A 19876-nucleotide genomic window follows, 5' to 3' on the forward strand; every position below is an offset into this window, starting at 1 on the left:
TTATTGTCTACAATTATTTCAGAATATACTAAATTTACTTTTTGCAAATGTGTCTCCATAGCCTGTATATGAGGCCCAAAACTGAGAAAATTTTGGCAACTCTCTCAATTGCTCCACGTTTTAGTGAATGTGTGCCCTTTCTTTCTCTTTATGGCCTCAAAAGTGGAAATAACCACTCCCGCAGTAGTGGATACTGGCATGTGCCCACCCCCCAGCTAGCTGAGGGTACTCCAACAAGTCACAGAGCAAATCCACACCTTCTACCTGCGAGGGGTGTGGACAGGCACCACTCACAGCCATTTAAAGGTGAAGACACGGAAACAGCCTGTTCTTATGGAATGGTTGAAATTAAAGACCAAGGCTGAATTTAGGGGGGATACACTCTTAAAACACTGTTGTTGGCCACCCTGACGTCCATATGAACCTGATGAAAACAAAAAGGTCTAACATGTGACTTTTACCTAACCACCTAACAGAGGTAAGCAGGCTAAAGCTAAGTCATGTTATTAACCGGCTAAAACCCGCGGTTGTTTTATGTTCTTCTGACTTGAAGCAGTAGATCGGGTACCTGTCAATCAAAAGGACACGCCCCTAAATGTGCTGAATTTCGAGATTAAATTACTTTTGAAACCGGAGAGTTAGAAAAAAGAATTAAAGAGAACGTAGAACAACCGCAGTTTTTAGCCGGTTAACAACGTGACTTAGCTTGAGCCCGCTTACCTCCGTTAGCTGGTTACTCTTGTTATCTCTGGGTTAGCTCGGGTAGCTCTTAGCTACAGGCAGCTTGGAGTTCGCTAGATCACAATCATCCACCATGACGCTCACAGCCCCCCTCTCTGCTCCACCTCTTTGCCCATATTTGTATTTTCCGGGAGAGACGACGCACATGCCCCTGGCAAGATGGTGATGGTAGGAACCGCCCACCGAGCTTCAATTCAGCTCAAACCTACGGGTGACGTCACGGAGGCTCCGCCCATCTTTTTTATACAGTCTATGGTTTAACTGAACGTATCATCTACCATGTTTCTGGCTGCTCAAACATCTGAAAACATCCAGAACTTTTTTTATGCTATTGAATTTATTTTATCGTTTTGGTTTTTAAAATAAAGGCTCCAGTACTAGTGCTTTTGTCAAACATGATGAATATTTATTACCCCAGATTATCTCTGGGACAGTTTCCAGATACGGAGGGAGGTGATGGAGGCTGCACTCGTTTTCTGTCTAGATTTATGAGCTGGTATATTCTGACTGATAAATCTATTGTATTGTTGCACTGTACAGCCTTGTTGTAGGAATATCAGTGCTTAACAAGATGCTTTGTCTGAACAAGAAGCCCATTTGTGATTCACTGTTTTGTCTAATTACAGAAAACTTTAAGGAATTCAGTTGTCTAAGTAACAAGGGACGCTAACTTCTGACACTAAGAATAAAATACAGACACTTCATGATCTACTTTCAGTCATAAAATAATAAATATTTGCAGCAAATGTAGAGTTTGGTGGCATTCCGACTAAAATAACCAGACCAGGAACTTTTTTTTAATCTTTATCACACAACCTGGAATATCTGTGAAAACAAAAAATATATAAATAGACAAATGAATATTTAAACATTCTGAACAAGGGACTGTATAACAATAGAATTAAAAATGGCTTAAAAATAAAAATAACATCATAACAATGAATTAACAAATAAAATAACCGTTAGAGTATCTTTAAGGCCAGCATGAACTGATTAGGATTTATCTGATACTCTTAGTATCGTGTCAACACATTTTCTATTGTCAAGTCAAATGAAGCAACTGTTTAACTACCTGCTTGACAAGGTTTTCTCTTTAAGGTTCAATACAAGATTTATTTGTTTTTTCTTTACTTAATCGAATCATTGTTCTTTGATTTGTTTTTTTTTGGGGGGAAAAATGTCTATACAAAAACTGAGCTCAATTTCCTGAATCTATGAATAAACAAAGTTTTAACAGTGATAAATAAAATCAAACCTGTTCATCGACACATGTTTTATTGTAATTTTAGGTCTTTTGAATGAAAAAGATGACTTCTTGGAAAACTTTGGGACGTCAAGCCATTTCAAAGCCTGAACAATTCACACACCGTATTTTCTGCAGTAACTGCATGACTCACTTTCATTTCACAGGTGGACCTAATGGACCACATTTTATTGAAGTGCTGACAAGTTGCATACTGTAGTGGAAGACGTATTTATGTATTTTTATTTGCACTGATATTAAGAAAGGAATACATATTTTGTGAGCTTAAAGATAACCTGGAAGTATTAATAATTCTTCTGCTAAGATAAAGCTGAAAGGTGGGATTTATTAGAGGTCTGGGAATGTGGAAATATTCCTTTAAATAGCAAAAGTCACAAGTCTACAAAAGAGACATCTGAGCACCAACAATTATAATAGCACGGTTACTGAGTATGAGGATAATTTGCACACTTTTTTATTTACATTATATGGCATGTAAGAGAATAGGATTTAATTTATATGTTTAATAGGTTAAAATATCACATAAATATATCAACAGGCAATAATATCTCTCCCTAACATCACAAAAGCAAAGATGTAGCTACTGTAGTTGAGAAGCCATACAGCAAATTAACGTGTTACTGCTTATTACAGCTAAAATCAAGCCTTAACCTTTATTTTCCCCCACAAAACAGCCAGATACAGTTGTGCTCATATTTATTCAGACCTTTTCATTAAAGAAGAAAAATAAAACAGGTGCCTGTAAAATAAGCTGAAATTGACTAAAGTAATAAATAAAAATTTCATGAAAACCATTGCATTATTTTCTAATTCTGGTCCAACAGAATTTTTTTAAAAAAAGCAAACAAATAATATAATTTATTACATATTCCATCACTCACAAACTAATATTTAGTTGAACAATCCTTTAATGTTTCCGCTCCAGTCAGGTGTTTTCTGTTCCTCTCAGTCAGACTTCTGCACCTGTTGACAGGTATTTTGTCCCACTGTTCAACAGAAAACTGCTCTAATTTGTCCAGGACACATTTGTTTGTTTGATTTTTTTCCCCTTTCTTCAACTCAAATAAATGAAAAAACTGTCTTATATAATAAATTATATTTTTGCAAATTTTTAGTTGTTCCTTTTTTAAGTCTCCAGTTATTTGAGTGACTGTTGTAAATTCAGTCTTTTCTTTAATGAAAGGGGATGAAGACATATAAGCACAACTGTATGTCATGTGTGGTTCCAGTTTAGTCCACTGTTTATTAAAACTAAATGCTCCCACCTGTTTGCTGCCTTTTCTTTTACAAAACTCAACGCCAGTTCTGCAGGACATTAGCTTTGCAACAGATGAATGAATGAATGCAGATACAAACATGCAAAGAAAAAAAAACGACAGAAGTGCTGGTTGAAAACCACGAATCTCAGCCTGCAGATGCAGCAGTCTGTCAGACAAGTGAGAGGTAGATCCCCCCCACCCCAACCCGTGAGTACAATGGACCACCAAAACATGCCACAAAGCTGAACATAAAGAGCTCTTACCCTTGATACGGTGAGATCTGTCATCAGCTGCTCAAAGGCCCGGGTCTCCTCTGCTTGCTTCTGGTTGTGCAGCGCGATCTTTTCGCTGAACTTCCTGGGGTTAGAGCCACCTGTGCCCGGGGAGCCGGACATGGTTCGGGCCGCACTTTCACAACTTCAGCTACTTGTTGGAAACAGTAGAAGACGACCCAGCAAGAAGGGAGTCTATCCTTGAAAACCTCTCAGTATAGGTCGCAGCAAACCCATGAGAGCTTTAGAAAGACTTCGTACATTGGTGGGAAACCAAAGTTATGCTAAGCTAACGTTAAGCTCCCGTTTATAAAGTTGTGTAATTATGATAATAAAACAGGATAAATAAATCCAAAGCAGGTATCTGTATGTCAAAATTAAGTATAATCACTTTCCAAAAGAAGCAGTTAATGGTTATAAGAAGGAAATGGTGTATTTAACTACATTTAAACACATTTCCATAAACCACTTGTTTGAATATGATGCTATTACGTTGAGTTATGCTAAGCTAAGCTAACGTTAATAAAGTTGTCTAATTATGAAAATAAAACAGGATAAATAAATCCAAAGCGGGTGTTTGCATGTTAAAATTCAGTATAATCACTTTCCAGAAGAAGCAGTTCACTGTTATATGAAGGAAATTGTGTATTTAACTACATTTAAACGCATTTCCACAAACCACTTGTTTGAATATAATGTTAGCATAACGTTAGCTGTCAATGCTAACATAACATTGATGTCAACGGGGAACAGCGGCTGCTAGCCAAGTTAGCATCTCAATAATTTTCTAGAAATGCACCGTATCCGTTTGTTGACACTTGTGTTCAGTCAACATCTAACAGAGCTGAAATGAAAGGGATTTTAAAAAGTTATTGGCGTTGTTAGCTAAATATTGCTACAAATGTTAGCAACGATTCGCTCGGATAATTGTATTTCAACAAGTGTCTGTTGGGTCTTGACAATATCTCCACTTTGTTACCCACAAACTGTGAACAAGTAACTTCCAAATTATTCACATGTGATGCAGGATCACAATCCACGCATTTAGTTTTAAGTTGATATCAGAGTTCTCCACAACAGGGACGAGTCTTGTGTTAATCCACGGACAAGCAGAGATCTCGGACAAACTCCAAGAAGATAAAACCAACAGCGCCGATAGCAAACCTTTGTTTTCCGTCTCCGTCGGTTCAGATGTGTTGTGAGAAGCTGCTGTCCATGTTTTCAGTTAATTCGTCCTCGGTTGACAGAGCTAGTAACTGCAACTGAGATCCGCAAGCTTGTTATCCTCATACTGCTGCGAGAAAAACATTACCGCGTTAAACTCTGGCAGTACCGGTGGCGACCACAGGGCGGCGACAGAGTCAAGTTATCTCCTTTGGCTGTGGTGATCATGGCGACATCGACATGATCAATTTAATTAGGTAAAATCATATACATATATCACTTGGGTTTCTTAATCAAATTGCAATCTATAATATGTTGAAATCAAGCAAAGAAGAAAATGTTCTCATCTAGAACCCTAGTGTGTGGAACAAAATGAAGTCAGGTTAACAGGGCCGGATTAAAAGTGCACAGGGCCCTGGGCCCCCTTCCCCACCGCAGCATTGTGAAAATTGTGAAGGATACACTGTGAAAAAACATTTCTAACATTTCTCAGCCAATGGTAGCAATAGCAGTACACTAGACACAGTGGTGTAACTAATTGGTTTTTATGTACATGTTCATGTCCAAACTGCTGGTGTTTGCCCTAGGTGGGCCCAAAGTGGGTGTGGGCCCCTGGGCCTGTGCCCATAATGCCCATTGGATAATCCAGCCTTGAGTAGGGGCGCCACCAGGAATTTTGCGCCCTGAAAGACAATAGTATAGACCCCACCACTTGATCGCAAATTTTAGATTTTTGTTTTTGCTTCAAATGCTTCAAGCTGATAAAAAAAAGCTTTTAATGGGAATAATAAAGATCTAGGGCTGTGTTTAACCTTTTATGCGACAAGTGTTTCCTTTCATATTCAGCATGAAACTTTTTTTTGTTAATGTAAAACAGAATGGAGGTCTTGGTTCATACCAGAAGGACAATTTTAGTTAAAATTTCTAATTTGAAGGTATTTCTTTGAGTGCCCTATAAAGGGTTAAATCACAATGCATACATCTAATCTGGTTATTTTAATGTAAATAGTTTATCAGTTTATATTACTGCTATATCTTATTATCAACCTTTGATTGACCTATTTATTATTTTTTAATGAAAGTTTAATGATTTTCTTGTACAGTTTGTACATCTTTTTGGGCCCCTATCAAGTCATGGGGCCCTTAGAATCTTCCTAACTTTTGGCACCTCTGACTATCAGCATCACATCTTCACACTTTGTCACTATGTAATCAACTTGTACAGGTTTTGAGCATCGGTCGGAGTGTGGGGTTACGAGAGGGTGTGTGTTTGTATGGATGCATGATTGATGGTGACTATTACATGTATTACACATATTATTTATTTTTATTTTGTCCTTTTGTTATTTATCTATTTATTGTAAATTTCTTTCTTTTTTTTTTTGTACATGCTGCTGCTCTTGTTTTGGGTTGTTACTTTTATTTAGAAGATCCCCTTGAAAACGAGATGGTGCATCTCAAGGGGTTATTCCTCTATCAATAAATAAATGTTAAATAGTGTGTGGAACAAAATGAAGTCCGGTAGGGCCAGAGGTGCCATATGGGGGGGAAACGTTAAGGAAGATTTTAAGGGCCCAATGACTTGATAGGGGCCCAAAAAGATGTACAAACTATCATTAAAAATAATACTTTTTTCAAAGGTTGTAATAAAACATATCAGTAATATAAACTGATAAATCATTTACATTAAAATAACCAGGTTAGATGTATGCACAGAGATTTCACCCTTTATAGGGAACTCAAAGAAATACCTTCAAATTAGAAATTTTAACCTAAAATTGTCCTTATATGAACCAAGACCTCCATTCTGTGGTTACATTAACAAAAAAAAAATAGTTTCATGCTGAATATGAAAGGGAACAAAGTGATCAAAAATAGTCACTTGCCCCATAAAAGGTCAAACACAGCCCTAGATCTTTATTATTCCCATGAAAAGCTTTTTTTCTTTGTTTTATCAGCTTGAAGCAAAAACAAAAATCTAAAATTTGCGATCAAGTGGTGGGGTCTGTGCCATTTGTCTTTCATAGGGCCCCTGGGTAGGGCTTATTATGAGAATATAATATTACATAGGAAGAAAGGCACATATACAGAAGAAATCAAACTTTATTTATTAACATGGCTGTAAGAATCAGTTTTATCTGATCTGATTCAAACACAGCTTAACTTTTGTCTCTTCTGCAGCCCACATAGTACTACAAACTGTAGTACTATGAGTCACTCTTACTTCTTTATTTTGCTTCAAAGCAGTCAGATTTTCTTATCATTTAAGTTGACCTTGAGCGATAGTTTGTGAATATATTTTAGTGGTTTTCTGTGGAAAAAGTCTGCTATTTCCCCTGAGTGCAGTCTTTGTCCCTGATCAGTGTTAAACACTCAACAGAAACCAAAGAATCAGGCAATCATTTAAAAAGCGTTGAACTTAAGAGATGAAGTGGTGTTGTGTCTTCAAAGTATAACTTCAGGCACTTTGTCATGAGAAGCCCGTCGTAAAGTCACATCTTTTGTTCCAATTTCATAAGATACAACAGTCAAAGATAAAACTGTATCTAAAACTGATGTCCTTCAGAAATGAAAACAAATCCAACTGAGACCTCACAAAAGACCTGAAAGATGCTTCTGGACTTCAGCTGATCATCTACTGTTGGCTGGAACCTCATCAGGAAGGGTTCGATGTGGAATGGTGGCTGTCAAGAAGCTGGAGAAGGAAAAAAGAGAGAAAAGGGCAGAAATACCACATGATACGACAACTGGACTGAAATCTGGGACAACAGGTCTGATGGAGGGATGAACCTCTCCCCACACCCACACACACTCACTGACAACAGACTGGGATCGTGTGGAACAAAAACAGAACTAAAGGTCGAGCTTTGAAGAATCTAAAGAAGTATTCCTGAAGACTAAAGGACTAGAAAGCTTGTCAAGCTGTGTTGAAGAAAATATTCACTTTAAATAAGATTAAAATTAGGGGTGGGAAAATTTAATCAAAAAATCGCACATCAGGATTTTTTTTTCTTCACAATTTTACAATATATTTTTCTAATTAAATAAAATTAATCCACTATAAAATTTTAATTATTTTTATTGATCTTTTTACTTGTCTTCTTGGGCATCATAGCAGCAGAATGATGTTCTTGCTAGTGTGTTTTGTTCTGTTTTTTTTTTTTTTACACATTCTTTACACAATTTTACACATTTAATTTTTTTAATTAAAAAAAAAAAAAATCTGCAATATCGGAGAATTTGTGAGAATTGCATTTTAAATCGAATCAGCACCCAAAAAAATCGGAATTGAATCGAGACAAAAGCATGGTCCTGCTGGACCAGTTCTCCTGTTCCACCATCAGGATGTGGTCCTGCTGGACCAGTTCTCCTGTTCCACCATCAGGATGTGGTCCAGCATAGTGGAACCTGCAAGGTCTTCCCTGAAAGAGACGTTGTCTGGATGGGAGCAGATGTTTCAGCATTGATGGAGCTTCCCAGATGTGGAAGCTGCCCACGCCATCGGCTCTAATGCAACCCCATCCCATCAGAGATGCAGGCTGATAACAAGCTGGATGCTCCCTCTCCTCTTTAGTCTGCAGGACACGCCGTCCATGCTGTCCACAAACCATTCCACATCTTCATCCAGGTTTCCACTCAGAACCTTTTAAATGAGCTTTGGTCCAGAGAAGACGGCGTGTTTCTGGATCCTCTTCACGTATGATGGAGCTTTAACCTGCATGTGTGGATTTCAGGGTGAAATTTATAAATCGGTGATTTCTGGAAGTCTTTCTGAGCTCATGCAGTAATTTCTAGTTCCCAGAATCATCACTATTTTCAATGCAGGGCTGCCAGAGGACCACAAGCATCTGGTTTAAAACTTTGGCCTTGTCCCATGCGCACAGAGATTCCTCCTGATTCTGCAAATCTTAGATGGTGGGATCTTTCAAGTCTTTTTAACTTTATCTTGAAGAAACTTGCACAATCTTTAGAGCCAGTTCATCTCAGATGAACTTTTGTCCATTTTGACACCTGGGAGAGACTGCTTCTGAAATGCTCTTATATGTACAGATATGTTGTTTCTTCTATTAGGAATAAAATATGTTTATAAGAATATTTTACTGCATAGCTTTTGGTAATTGAGGTTATAAAATGCATAATAGTAGCACATTTAACAAGCACAACAACGTTTAAGGTTTAAGTTTCTGCCTCTGAAGTCACTGGAAACACTCAGATCAAACGTTCATAAAGCACCGTAGAAAGATAAATTCCCGCTGCCTGCACTCCTGGAAGATGAGGAAAAACAAACGGCTCTGGAAGGTTTTTATTCTGGAAAACAGGCACACTGAAGTACAAGCAATCAGAGCAAAACCTTCCCCACCTCAGGTTCAGGGCTTTTTTCCCCTTCTACACAACTTGAGTACATAATTTGAATCCATAATCGGATGGTGTAGAGTGACATCTGCTGGACCACCATCTGAATGTAATACTGCACATCGCAGGTTTTGCAAGTTTAATGAAGACTTGTATATAAAATATAAATAACTGTGTTGAAGTATTTTCTAAGAGACACGAGGAAAGTTCTTCCATGTAAAACAACACAAACATGTGTTGCAGATTTTGTTTGCTGGGATGAATTTATATTGTGATAATAGTTCTGATTGAGTTAAACAGGCCTGAAAAACAAGGCCAGAAGAGATAAAAAAAAAAAAAAGGCATAAATGAGCTTATTTCTCCAGTTTTATGTGTCAGAAGTAAAGACTGCTGCATGTCTCCAGGTAAACACTAACCTGACTGCATGGCCAGCTTGGTCCTGTAGGTAAGAGGCCAGAATATTCCCAAAAAACACAGTTTCTAAAAGGTTTGGAAAAAAAGCTCATTCAGAGCAAAACAGATGCCAAGTATCATATCTAAAGCTACGTTTGCATTTCAGATGGAGGTGTTGGTTAAAACAGCAAAGGGTCATTAACTTCACAATCAAATGTATGAAAAAAATCTTTACTGCAGTGTTTTTAAGTTAAGCTGATGAAAAGCTACAAATGAAGCTTCAGGTGAGACAAATCTGAGCTTTGGACTTCCAAAGCGCCGCCGCCGCTGCAGCCTATCAGCGCGTCATGAATCAGGTGAGCAGACAAGCAAAACAGAAAAGAAATCACCACGTCTTTACATAAAATGAGTTTTATAATTAATCAAGAGCCCATGCACAAGATAATCATAGCATTTAAAGCAAAACAAAAAACAAACTGAGCTAGCTGCAGTTACAACAGGATGCAAGACTTGCACAAAGGATCGTCTCATAAACATTTAAGCACTGACCTACTAAACAATAATAATAATGATGCACATACAGTTGCACCGGCGGAGTTGAGAAGTGCAGAAGGGAATGTGGAAGAAGAAGAGACGCTTCAAGCCGGAGCCTTAAAGCAAAATGAAGTTTTGTGGTTTAATTCTTCAGTGTCTGTAGCCCTTTTCTCCTTTCTGCATCTATTTCCCATAAAATTTCTTGTTGAGCAGGAAAATGAGCAGGTTGACGTTGATGGTGGCCTTGTCGAAGAGCTTCATCACCGCCACGCCTTCGTACTGCAGCTGAAGGAGATCCTAAAGGACAAAATGGTTATATTAGCCTCTTCACATGAAGCTGCTGGACATTACCTGCAACAAAGCCGACGCTGTACCTGATATTCTAACTGTAATGTCTCCAAGTGCACGCCCATAAACTTGGCCTTCACATCAAACACACCAACTGTCTCTGATGGAGAGATCTCAAAAATAGCATTCTTGAATCTGCATGAGAGAGGAAACATGAGATTAATGCAGTAAATAATATGCTGACATTTGTTGCCTCAAACTTCCAAGTTTGATTTATAAATCATTCCACAAAGCAACAAAAAATGTGTCAAAGTTAAATCCGTTTCTGCAAATGGAAATAAGCCATTTAGAATTGTTCTAGTGAAGCTAAAAAGCTAAGTGTAGGTAGCATTTGAGGCCAGCTGGAGCCGAACTCACTGGTTGGGCTGCAGATCCTCTATGGAGATCAGAACGCCCTTCTCATGGAGCCGAGATGCCGTGTACTTCATGGAAACCTGTTTGCTCTTCTTCGCCTTGGCGTCACCTGGTTTCTTTGACAACCTGAGAGGACGAAGATCAACAAGTTAAACCAAAGCTTTGAGATGCAACGTCATGTTTCTTCTCTCCGTCTGAATAAATGTTAGACATAGTTGTTGAACCACCTGCATGTTTGCAACACAGAAGCTTGTTTACATCACAGCGTGACACAGACGTAACCTCTGACCTAAGACTCAGGATGTGTTTAGCTCTGCTAACAGCTTGTCTGATCAGGAACTCTACTTTTGGTGTTCCAGCATAAAGAGCGCGAAGCCGCGTGACGAGTGTGACAGGAAGAGGCGTTTTCGGGACACTTACTTGCCCTTGCTGGCCAGGTTGTCCATGCACGTCTTGATGTACTGATTGTAAGAATCGATCTGCACGTTGTAAAATTTGGTCTTTGAATTGAGAGCGGCGTTGGTCTGCTGGAGTTTCACCAGCTCGGCTTTCCTGCGCTGCCGATACCGCCGCTGATTTCTGATGTCCTTCAGCACACACACACACACACATGGCCTTTAACCACTGAAGATGTGCTTTTTAACGTCCTGGAGAAACTTTCTGCTTGTGTTAAAGACTTTCTTACCTTAGCAATGTCGTTAATGAGGTCCTGGTAGCGGTTCTCGGGGTGGACCTTCCCCAGCTCGGCCAGCCTCTGCAGGTTACTCTTGATCTTGTCCTTCTTCCCCTGCAGCGTCAGGCTGTCGTCCACCACCGGTTTGACCTGCTTCATCTTCTCTGGCGTCTTGGCGTCTCTGATGGCCCTTCTCTGCATCGCACGTTGGTACTCTGCTTCCTGGTTTCAGAGAAATAGAAGTTTGAGTAAATCTGGAGGTCAACTGAAAGTTCCACGTTTGCACAACACTTAGCAGCTTGCACGGGCCGGAGAACGTGTTTGTCTCCGGGTAGATGCCCGAGCTGCAGGAGCTATGCTTTCATTTGTTGTTCATTTCATGCAGACTAACGTATCTGTAATAAAACATGAAAAGCAGAAACACAGAAATGATTTAAAAGTTTGGAATGAGGATGTGAAAAAGTGTCAGCACTTACAAGGTGACGTTACAAACGTCTTCCAGTGTGTTTAAAAAACAAGTTCCTGTTTTGAGCCTGCAGGCAACGCAGTACTTTTCCACTCACATGAAAGCAGCGCTGTGGGCTCGGTTGAATGCTGAGCATCCTCTGCTGTTTGTTTGCAGTAAATACGCTTTGGATTTCTATGTTCAGGGCATAAACATAGTCTGTTTCTGCTTTTTGTTTTTATTTAACGACACCAGCGCTACATGTCTGACCTGTTCTGGGGTGGCTGTTGAATCCAGGATCTCGGTCAGAGTCTCTCCAGGCTGGAACCGAATCACATCCACGATGAGCCTCTTGGTGCTGGACAGACGCAACAAAAGCGGTAAGACATGGAGGCATTTCTAAGTGTAGAGAAATGTAATCCGCTGGTAAGAGTCTGCAGTGTGAGCTCACTTCAGAAGGAGGGTCTTGGCATCCATCTCAGCGTTGGCCTCGCCGGGAACATCAAACTTGTTGGTGAGGGTGAGCGACACTTCCGTCTTCCCCATTAGCTCCTTGTTGGGGTCATCGGCAGGTAGAGGGTTTTCACCTGAAGGAGACGACATGGTGTCATAACTGCTCTCTTCTCACTGGAACCTGTTGATGTGAGGCCGGGGTGTCCCAAGCCGGCCCTCGAGGGCCTCCGGCCTGCAGATTGTGAAGGTTTCCTGCTGCAGCATACCTGGATCAGGTTAAAGTGGCAACATGTTTAAGCAGCACTTGCCAACCAGCTGTTTCAGAGAGCGTTTCAACTTGAATCAGGTCTGTTGGAGCAGGAAAGCATCTGAAACCTGCAGGACCGGAGCTGGACAGCTCTGATTCAAGGCAGACACTCAGAGGAGTTGGACATTTGGCATCGAACTTACTTTTAAAAAGCGAAGTAATTTGTAGGGGAAAAAAAAACAAACAAACAAAATAAAAAAAATTTAAAAAAAGCAAAACGGGAAAACAAAACACACATAACCGACTTGATAACTGGGTTGGGGTCGAGCACAGTTTGTTATTAAAGGCCTACTAAGCCAACTTGATAAGCTTCGTAGGCCTCTCTGTGGACTGAAGCCATGCTCCATTTTCCTCCTGTGGATGTCCACCACAGTTGTTTCTTCTTTTTCCTGAGGCCCGTTTCCAGTTAGGATGCTTATCTGTTAGTAAATAACAGCCTGGTTTATTTGCTTTACCCCAGTTCAGGCGAACCAACTTTAACCCCACGTTAGGGCTGGGCGATATATCGAATATACTCTAAATATCGTGGCTAGTCCCCTGTGCGATATAGAAAATGTCTATATTTGTCATATTCAAGTAGCCCTGTTGTCACGCAGTTGTTTTTAGCTGTGGGCGTGGTTTTCACCCACCTCCTAGACTCTCTGCACCGCTTTGCACAGACAGTTAAAGCAAGCGCACCTAGTTACATACATAACATGAGCTACGTGCTACGTCACGAGAGGCAGCATGTAGCAGCTTTTCTAGCAGAGAACTCCGGTTGCAGTAGCAGCGAGAGTTACAAAAAAATGGAGGAGGAAGAATTTGTTCCGAAGAAAAATAGTACAGGATCCATCATCTGGCAGTGGTTTAGATACCAGAGAGAGGATGTTGACCAAACAACTGTCGTATGCAAAGTATGTCGCAAAAGTGTCGCCACAAAAGTACAACACACCATGCAAAAAATGAGACTTTTTTTTTTTTTTTTTAACTTTTGAATTATGCCACAAGAAGAAACCCCTTTTTTCATTTTCATTTCAACTTTATCAGGCAGCTAATTTTTATTTTACTGTTTTGTTTTGTTTTTTTAAATCTGTGCATTTTTTTAGTGTTATTACAGTAGCTCAATTATACAAAAAAGAACTTTATCATTTTATTTCTTACTGCTGTTGTGCACTGCACAAAATGTGCACTTGAATTTATATTATTTTCATGTTTTGCATTTATTACATCATGCAAAGGCACTTTATTTTGTTTTAAAATGACATGTTTCTGCCACTGCTTTATCAATTTGCTTCGTTACAATTTCATCCTTTTGGCAGGAATGTTTAAAATCAGCATATCTTGATGCAGTATGAACAATTATGTTTTAATGTAGACACAAAATCATCTTATTGATGTGATTGTATGCACCAAAGCATTAATTCAAGGCTAACGTAAGTATAGAGATATATATCGTATATCGTGACATGTCATAAAAATATCGGGATATTACTAAAAGGTCATATCGCCCAGCCCTACCCCGTGTTCTACCTCTCTACTTCCAGATGACATCGTGTGAAAACATCTAAAACTTTGCTTCAGTTTTCTTTTATCCATGAACAGAAACCAGCGACTGATCATGATGGTCTCTGCTGAAAATAACAACATGCTATATTTCGCATATGCAAACAGAACATGTTGACGGACCGGTCGGACAGAACGGCGTGTAGAACTCATACTGCAGCGATCGCCATTTTCTATGTCCAAGGAAGCCATGTTGGATTTTCAGGTTGGGCTGGTGAGGTTTGGCAGACTTTCCTGGATTGGGAATCTAACTTTAGGGAGCGTTCCAGGTTAATTTTCCTACTGGGAACTCCTAAATGTTTGGACAACTGGGACAGTGTGTTGTCACGCCCAACACCTGCACATGGCAGCTGATGTCAAACACTTTGACTCGACACAATTAATGCCACATTTTCACCAGAACATTTGACTGAAAGACTGAATTTGAAAAAGTTTTTACACAAATGTGAAGTTAAAAAATAAAAAACTGCAACCTTTTTCACTTTTAAACGAATGTTTATTCTCTGACATGAGCCTAAACCCCAGCCTGCATTGGAAACCTGCAGCTCAGGCCTACACACACCTGGAAACATCATTCAGAAGTTAAAAAAAATCAGGAAAGATGAAACTTTGACTAAAAGGAGAGTTTGATATCTTTTACAATGATCACAGGTTGAAGTCAGAAATCGGCTAAAAATTTCCTTCACTCCAATCCAGGCCCCCAAATTCTTCTCAAACGAGTGTGTCTCAGAGTTTCTCCTGTACATACACACATTTATCAAAACAGGAGAAATCAAGTTGCCTTCAAAGGAGCCTCGGGTACAAAGAGCTGGAACTTAGAGATTTTTAGCTACGGTGCTCCGAGTGTCAGAAAAACTACTTTTTCTTCCATCAAACCTCTTTTACTTTATTAAGTCACTATTAAATATGAATCCTGAGACCTGAACAACATGGTTGTGAAGTGTCGCTGTACAAATAAAGCTGAATTCAACAGAAACTTGGACCTCACACCTAAACGAAGCTAAACTGAGCACCAAGAATTTTCCAGTTATGTTTTCTTTAATTCTTCTTCTGTTGATTATCACAGCTGCGTTTGAGACAGTCCTGCGTATCCTTCCACCTTCTGGTAACGTAAAGTAATCCCGTTTGGCAAACAATCTGCCCAACTGCTTGACAGTTTGACCGACGTCCCACCCACAGAGACGACTTTTCCCGTTGCTGTTATTTCATTAGATGATCAAACTGTTAAATTAAACCTACATGCACAACCCAATCCTTCCTTCTGTTCAGATTATATCTTCCTTATGTCTTCTCAAAAAGAAATAACAAGCTCACATCGCTAAGATGAAGCTAAATAAGCTTGAAAATAAAATTCTAATCCTACTTTTGGTTTAAGATGCTGTTAAAGTCATGACTCGGACGTCCTTCCTCCACCTCCACTCACCTATCAGCGACTCCACAGTGGGGACCTCGCCCAGGTCCTCCAGCAGCTCGTGGATGGGGTCGTTGTGCTCTGGAGCGATGGCATCCTGATGGTCCAGCAGCAGCTACACAAGAAACAACCAATCACCCCGTTATTCATGCTTCAGATGGAAAAACATGTCCGATTCAGCCCGTTTCATTTTAACCTGAACTCACAGTGTGGGTGTTAACGATCTCTCCGATGGAGATGTAGATGATGGGTTTGCTGACCGTGACCAGGTCCGAGTACTGGTCCACGTTGAACTTGTCTTCCAGTGAGGGAACATCACACGCTGCCAGGAAAAAACGCCTGAAATGAGGTGAGATACGGTGGACATCTCATCCTGTTAGTCTGATGGATCTGAGAGAAACTTTTCCAATCAGTCAATAAAATTTTTATTTATCCTACAATTTTCATCCAAAAGAGCAGCAAGAGATGCTTCACGACAACAGCGACAGAACAAAATGAAAAATACATCAAATAGCCGAGCGTACAAAGCAGCCAAAGTAAAAACAAAAACACATCCAGTCATGATATTTCACACACTCACACAGGAAAAGCACAAAAAGTCCACTGGGAAACACTGGGAAACAGTGGGGAAACAGTGGGGAAACAGTGAGAAACAGTGAGAAACACTGGGAAACAGTGGGAAACACCGGGACACACTGGGAACCAGTGGGGAAACAGTGGGAAACACTGGGGAAACAGATGGAAACAGTGGGAAACAGTGGGGAAACAGTGGGAAACAGTGGGGAACAGTGGGAAACAGTGGGGAACAGTGGGGAACAGTGGGGAACAGTGGGGAACAGTGGGGGAACAGTGGGGGAACAGTGGGGAAACAGTGGGAAACAGTGGGGAAACAGTGGGGAAACAGTGGGAAACAGTGGGAAACAGTGGGGAAACAGTGGGAAACACTGGGAAACACTGGGAAACAGTGAGAAACACTGGGAAACACTGGGAAACACTGGGAAACAGTGAGAAACACTGGGAAACAGTGGGAAACAGTGGGGAAACAGTGGGGAAACACTGGCAAACAGTGGGGAAACAGTGGGAAACAGTGAGAAACACTGGGAAACACTGGGAAACACTGGGAAACACTGGGAAACAGTGGGGAAACAGTGGGGAAACACTGGGAAACAGTGAGAAACAGTGAGAAACAGTGGGAAACACCGGGACACACCGGGACACACCGGGACACACCGGGACACACCGGGACACACTGGGACACACTGGGAACCGGGGGGAAACACTGGGGAACACTGGGGAACAGTGAGAAACAGTGGCAAACAGATGGAAACAGTGGAGAAACAGATGGAAACAGTGGAGAAACAGTGGGAAACAGTGGGGAAACAGTGGGGAAACAGTGGGGAAACAGTGGGGAAACAGTGGGGAAACAGTGGGAAACACTGGGGAACACTGGGGAACACTGGGGAACACTGGGGAACAGTGAGAAACAGTGGGGAAACAGATGGAAACACTGGGGAAACACTGGGGAAACAGTGGGGAAACAGTGAGAAACAATGGGACACACCGGGAAACATTGGGAAACATTGGGAAACATTGGGAAACACTGTGAACAAGGGGGAAACAGTGGGGAAACAGTGGGAAACAGTGGGGAAACAGTGGGGAAACACTGGGGAACAGTGAGAAACAGTGAGAAACAGTGGGAAACAGATGGAAACACTGGGAAACAGTGGGGAAACACTGGGAAACAGTGGAGAAACACTGGGAAACAGTGGAGAAACACTGGGAAACAGTGGGAAACAGTGGGGAAACACTGGGAAACACTGGGAAACAGTGGAGAAACATTGGGAAACAGGGGGAAACAGTGGGAAACAGGGGGAAACAGTGGGGAAACACTGGGGAAACACTGGGGAACACTGGGGAACAGTGAGAAACAGTGGGGAAACACTGGGAAACACTGGGAAACACTGGGAAACAGTGGGAAACAGTGGGAAACAGTGGGGAAACAGTGGGGAAACACTGGGAAACAGTGGGAAACACAGGGAAACAGTTGGAAACAGTGGGGAAACAGTGGGGAAACACTGGGGAACACTGGGGAACAGTGAGAAACAGTGGGGAAACAGTGGAGAAACACTGGGAAACAGTGGGAAACACAGGGAAACAGTGGGAAACAGTGGGAAACAGTGGGGAAACACTGGGAAACAGTGGGGAACAGTGGGGAACAGTGAGAAACAGTGAGAAACAGTGAGAAACAGTGGGGAAACAGTGGAGAAACACTGGGAAACAGTGGGGAAACACTGGGGAAGCAGTGGGAAACACTGGGGAAACACTGGGAAACACTGGGAAACACTGGGAAACAGTGGGAAACAATGAGAAACAATGAGAAACACTAGGAAACAGTGGGGAAACACTGGGAAACAGTGGGGAAGCAGTGGAGAAACAGTGGGAAACACTGGGGAAACACTGGGAAACAATGAGAAACACTAGGAAACACTGGGAAACACTGGGAAACACTGGGAAACACTGGGAAACAGTGGGAAACAGTGGGAAACAGTGGGAAACAGTGGGGAAACACTGGGAAACAGTATAAAACAGTGGGAAACACTGGGAAACAGTATAAAACACTGGGAAACACTGGGAAACAGTGGGGAAACAGTATAAAACAGTGGGAAACAGTGGGGAAACAGTGGGAAACACTGGGAAACAGTGGGGAACACTGGGAAACAGTGGGGAAACAGTATAAAACAGTGGGGAAACAGTGGGAAACACTGGGAAACAGTGGGGAACAGTGGGGAACAGTGGGGAACACTGGGAAACAGTGGGGAACACTGGGGAACACTGGGGAACACTGGGAAACAGTGGGGAACAGTGGGGAACAGTGGGGAACACTGGGAAACAGTGGGAAACAGTGGGGAACAGTGGGGAACAGTGGGGAACACTGGGAAACAGTGGGGAACACTGGGAAACAGTGGGGAACACTGGGAAACAGTGGGGAACAGTGGGGAACAGTGGGGAACACTGGGAAACAGTGGGAAACACTGGGAAACAGTGGGAAATTTAATTCAAAAGGGTTCAAATAAATTTAAAATAATAAAAAATAAATAGAAGCAGCTTGTATAAAAATATATGCAGAATAATTTATACAAATAAAATAAAATTAAAAAAAAAACAAAAAAACGAATGAATGGAACCAAAGCAGACCTGAACTTCTGGTAGGAGGCGCTGAGATACTCGTTGATGGGATTGAGGTGGGCGTTGTCTCCCAGGAACATCTTGTTGGAGGCGGCGTGCTGCAGCATCTTGGCTACGGAGCCCAGGTTCCGTCGCTGCTCGGTTGTCAGCTGACCGCCAGCGGACACCTCGATGATGTCGAACGCATCGGGAGCCACAATGGCGGGGTTCATGTAGCGGTAATACAGAAGGTTCCCCACAATCTGCGAAACCAAAACCAAACGTCTCACTCACTAAAACCACGGCGGTAAGGTGTGGTGGCATCTCCAGGACTTTCAGAGCTTCTTTCGAGAAAACTAGATTCATATTTATCATCATTCTCCACTAACGCAGCATTTAAATGAATCATGATATAACAGAGATGAAAGGTTTAATAAATGTTACTGCAGAAATGTGAGAGGAGTGTCTGAGAGCGAGGAAGGAAAGCTGGGAAGGGTGACGTGACTCACCTTGATGTCAGAGGACAGAAGGGGGACACCTGAAAGTTGGAAGACAGAGACTGCAGCGGGTTGGAAACGTGGAGAAAAGAGCAACAGCAAGAAAAAGAATAAGAGACGGCATCGCTGATGAGGAGTTAAAATCTGGTAAATGAAGACGGCTGGTAAAGAGGAGCAAAACGGACGGTTAAACGGCTTAAAGATGGACACCTTGAGCAGCTCGTCCTCCGTGGCGTCGGGAAACTTCTCATGTAGCGTGTCCTTCAGCACCTTGGAGATGAACCGCATCCCGTACCTGATGGAGCAAAGCAACGTGAAAATGGTGGGAGACAGTAGAGATTTCACTGCAGTGAAAAATGGGATGCAACGTACGGAATGGTTTCCACGGAGACGATGATGGCAGACAGGAACTTGTCAGTTATGGTCTTCATGTTCTTGATGGAGGCCTCCAGTCTCGTCCTCACCTCTTCGTGAGACATGGCCTGCTCTGGAGTGACGTCATAAGGCAGCTTACTGTCGACGGAAGAGGAAGAGGAGTGAGCATCATCACAGGTTATTAATGATGACCAAAAAAAAAAAAAAAAAACGTAAGAAGGAGACGATAAAACACTGAAAATTCAACATAAAAGGACTAAATCTGGATTAGTTTAGTGGTGATGTGTCGTTCATGAACGAGCCGGCTCCAAGAGCCAATTCTTCCC

At 41.5% G+C, this 19876-nt stretch overlaps 2 protein-coding genes across 2 annotated transcripts in view; both read right to left on the minus strand.

Moving 5' to 3' along the window:
* crtc3 (CREB regulated transcription coactivator 3) overlaps nucleotides 1-3983 on the minus strand; it is a 52563-nt gene extending 48580 nt beyond the window's left edge. The window contains 1 exon segment of the mRNA XM_079241081.1: nucleotides 3528-3983. Within this exon segment, the coding sequence (XP_079097207.1) occupies nucleotides 3528-3659 (132 nt within the window). The 5' untranslated portion in view covers nucleotides 3660-3983.
* A 5858-nt stretch (nucleotides 3984-9841) lies between these two features.
* The window catches only part of iqgap1 (IQ motif containing GTPase activating protein 1), a 64084-nt gene continuing 54049 nt past the window's right edge, over nucleotides 9842-19876 (minus strand). Inside the window, exons 26-37 of the mRNA XM_079244623.1 lie at nucleotides 19548-19688; nucleotides 19386-19470; nucleotides 18709-18941; nucleotides 15720-15852; nucleotides 15526-15628; nucleotides 12252-12387; nucleotides 12071-12158; nucleotides 11368-11577; nucleotides 11103-11269; nucleotides 10686-10808; nucleotides 10355-10463; nucleotides 9842-10277 (exon numbers count right to left, since the gene is read on the minus strand). Of these exons, the coding sequence (XP_079100749.1) occupies nucleotides 10164-10277; nucleotides 10355-10463; nucleotides 10686-10808; nucleotides 11103-11269; nucleotides 11368-11577; nucleotides 12071-12158; nucleotides 12252-12387; nucleotides 15526-15628; nucleotides 15720-15852; nucleotides 18709-18941; nucleotides 19386-19470; nucleotides 19548-19688 (1642 nt within the window). The 3' untranslated portion in view covers nucleotides 9842-10163. The remainder of the gene's footprint in view (nucleotides 10278-10354; nucleotides 10464-10685; nucleotides 10809-11102; nucleotides 11270-11367; nucleotides 11578-12070; nucleotides 12159-12251; nucleotides 12388-15525; nucleotides 15629-15719; nucleotides 15853-18708; nucleotides 18942-19385; nucleotides 19471-19547; nucleotides 19689-19876) is intronic.

This window comes from Telmatherina bonti, assembly GCF_933228915.1.
Source record: "Telmatherina bonti genome assembly, chromosome: 1".
Taxonomy (NCBI): domain Eukaryota; kingdom Metazoa; phylum Chordata; class Actinopteri; order Atheriniformes; family Telmatherinidae; genus Telmatherina; species Telmatherina bonti.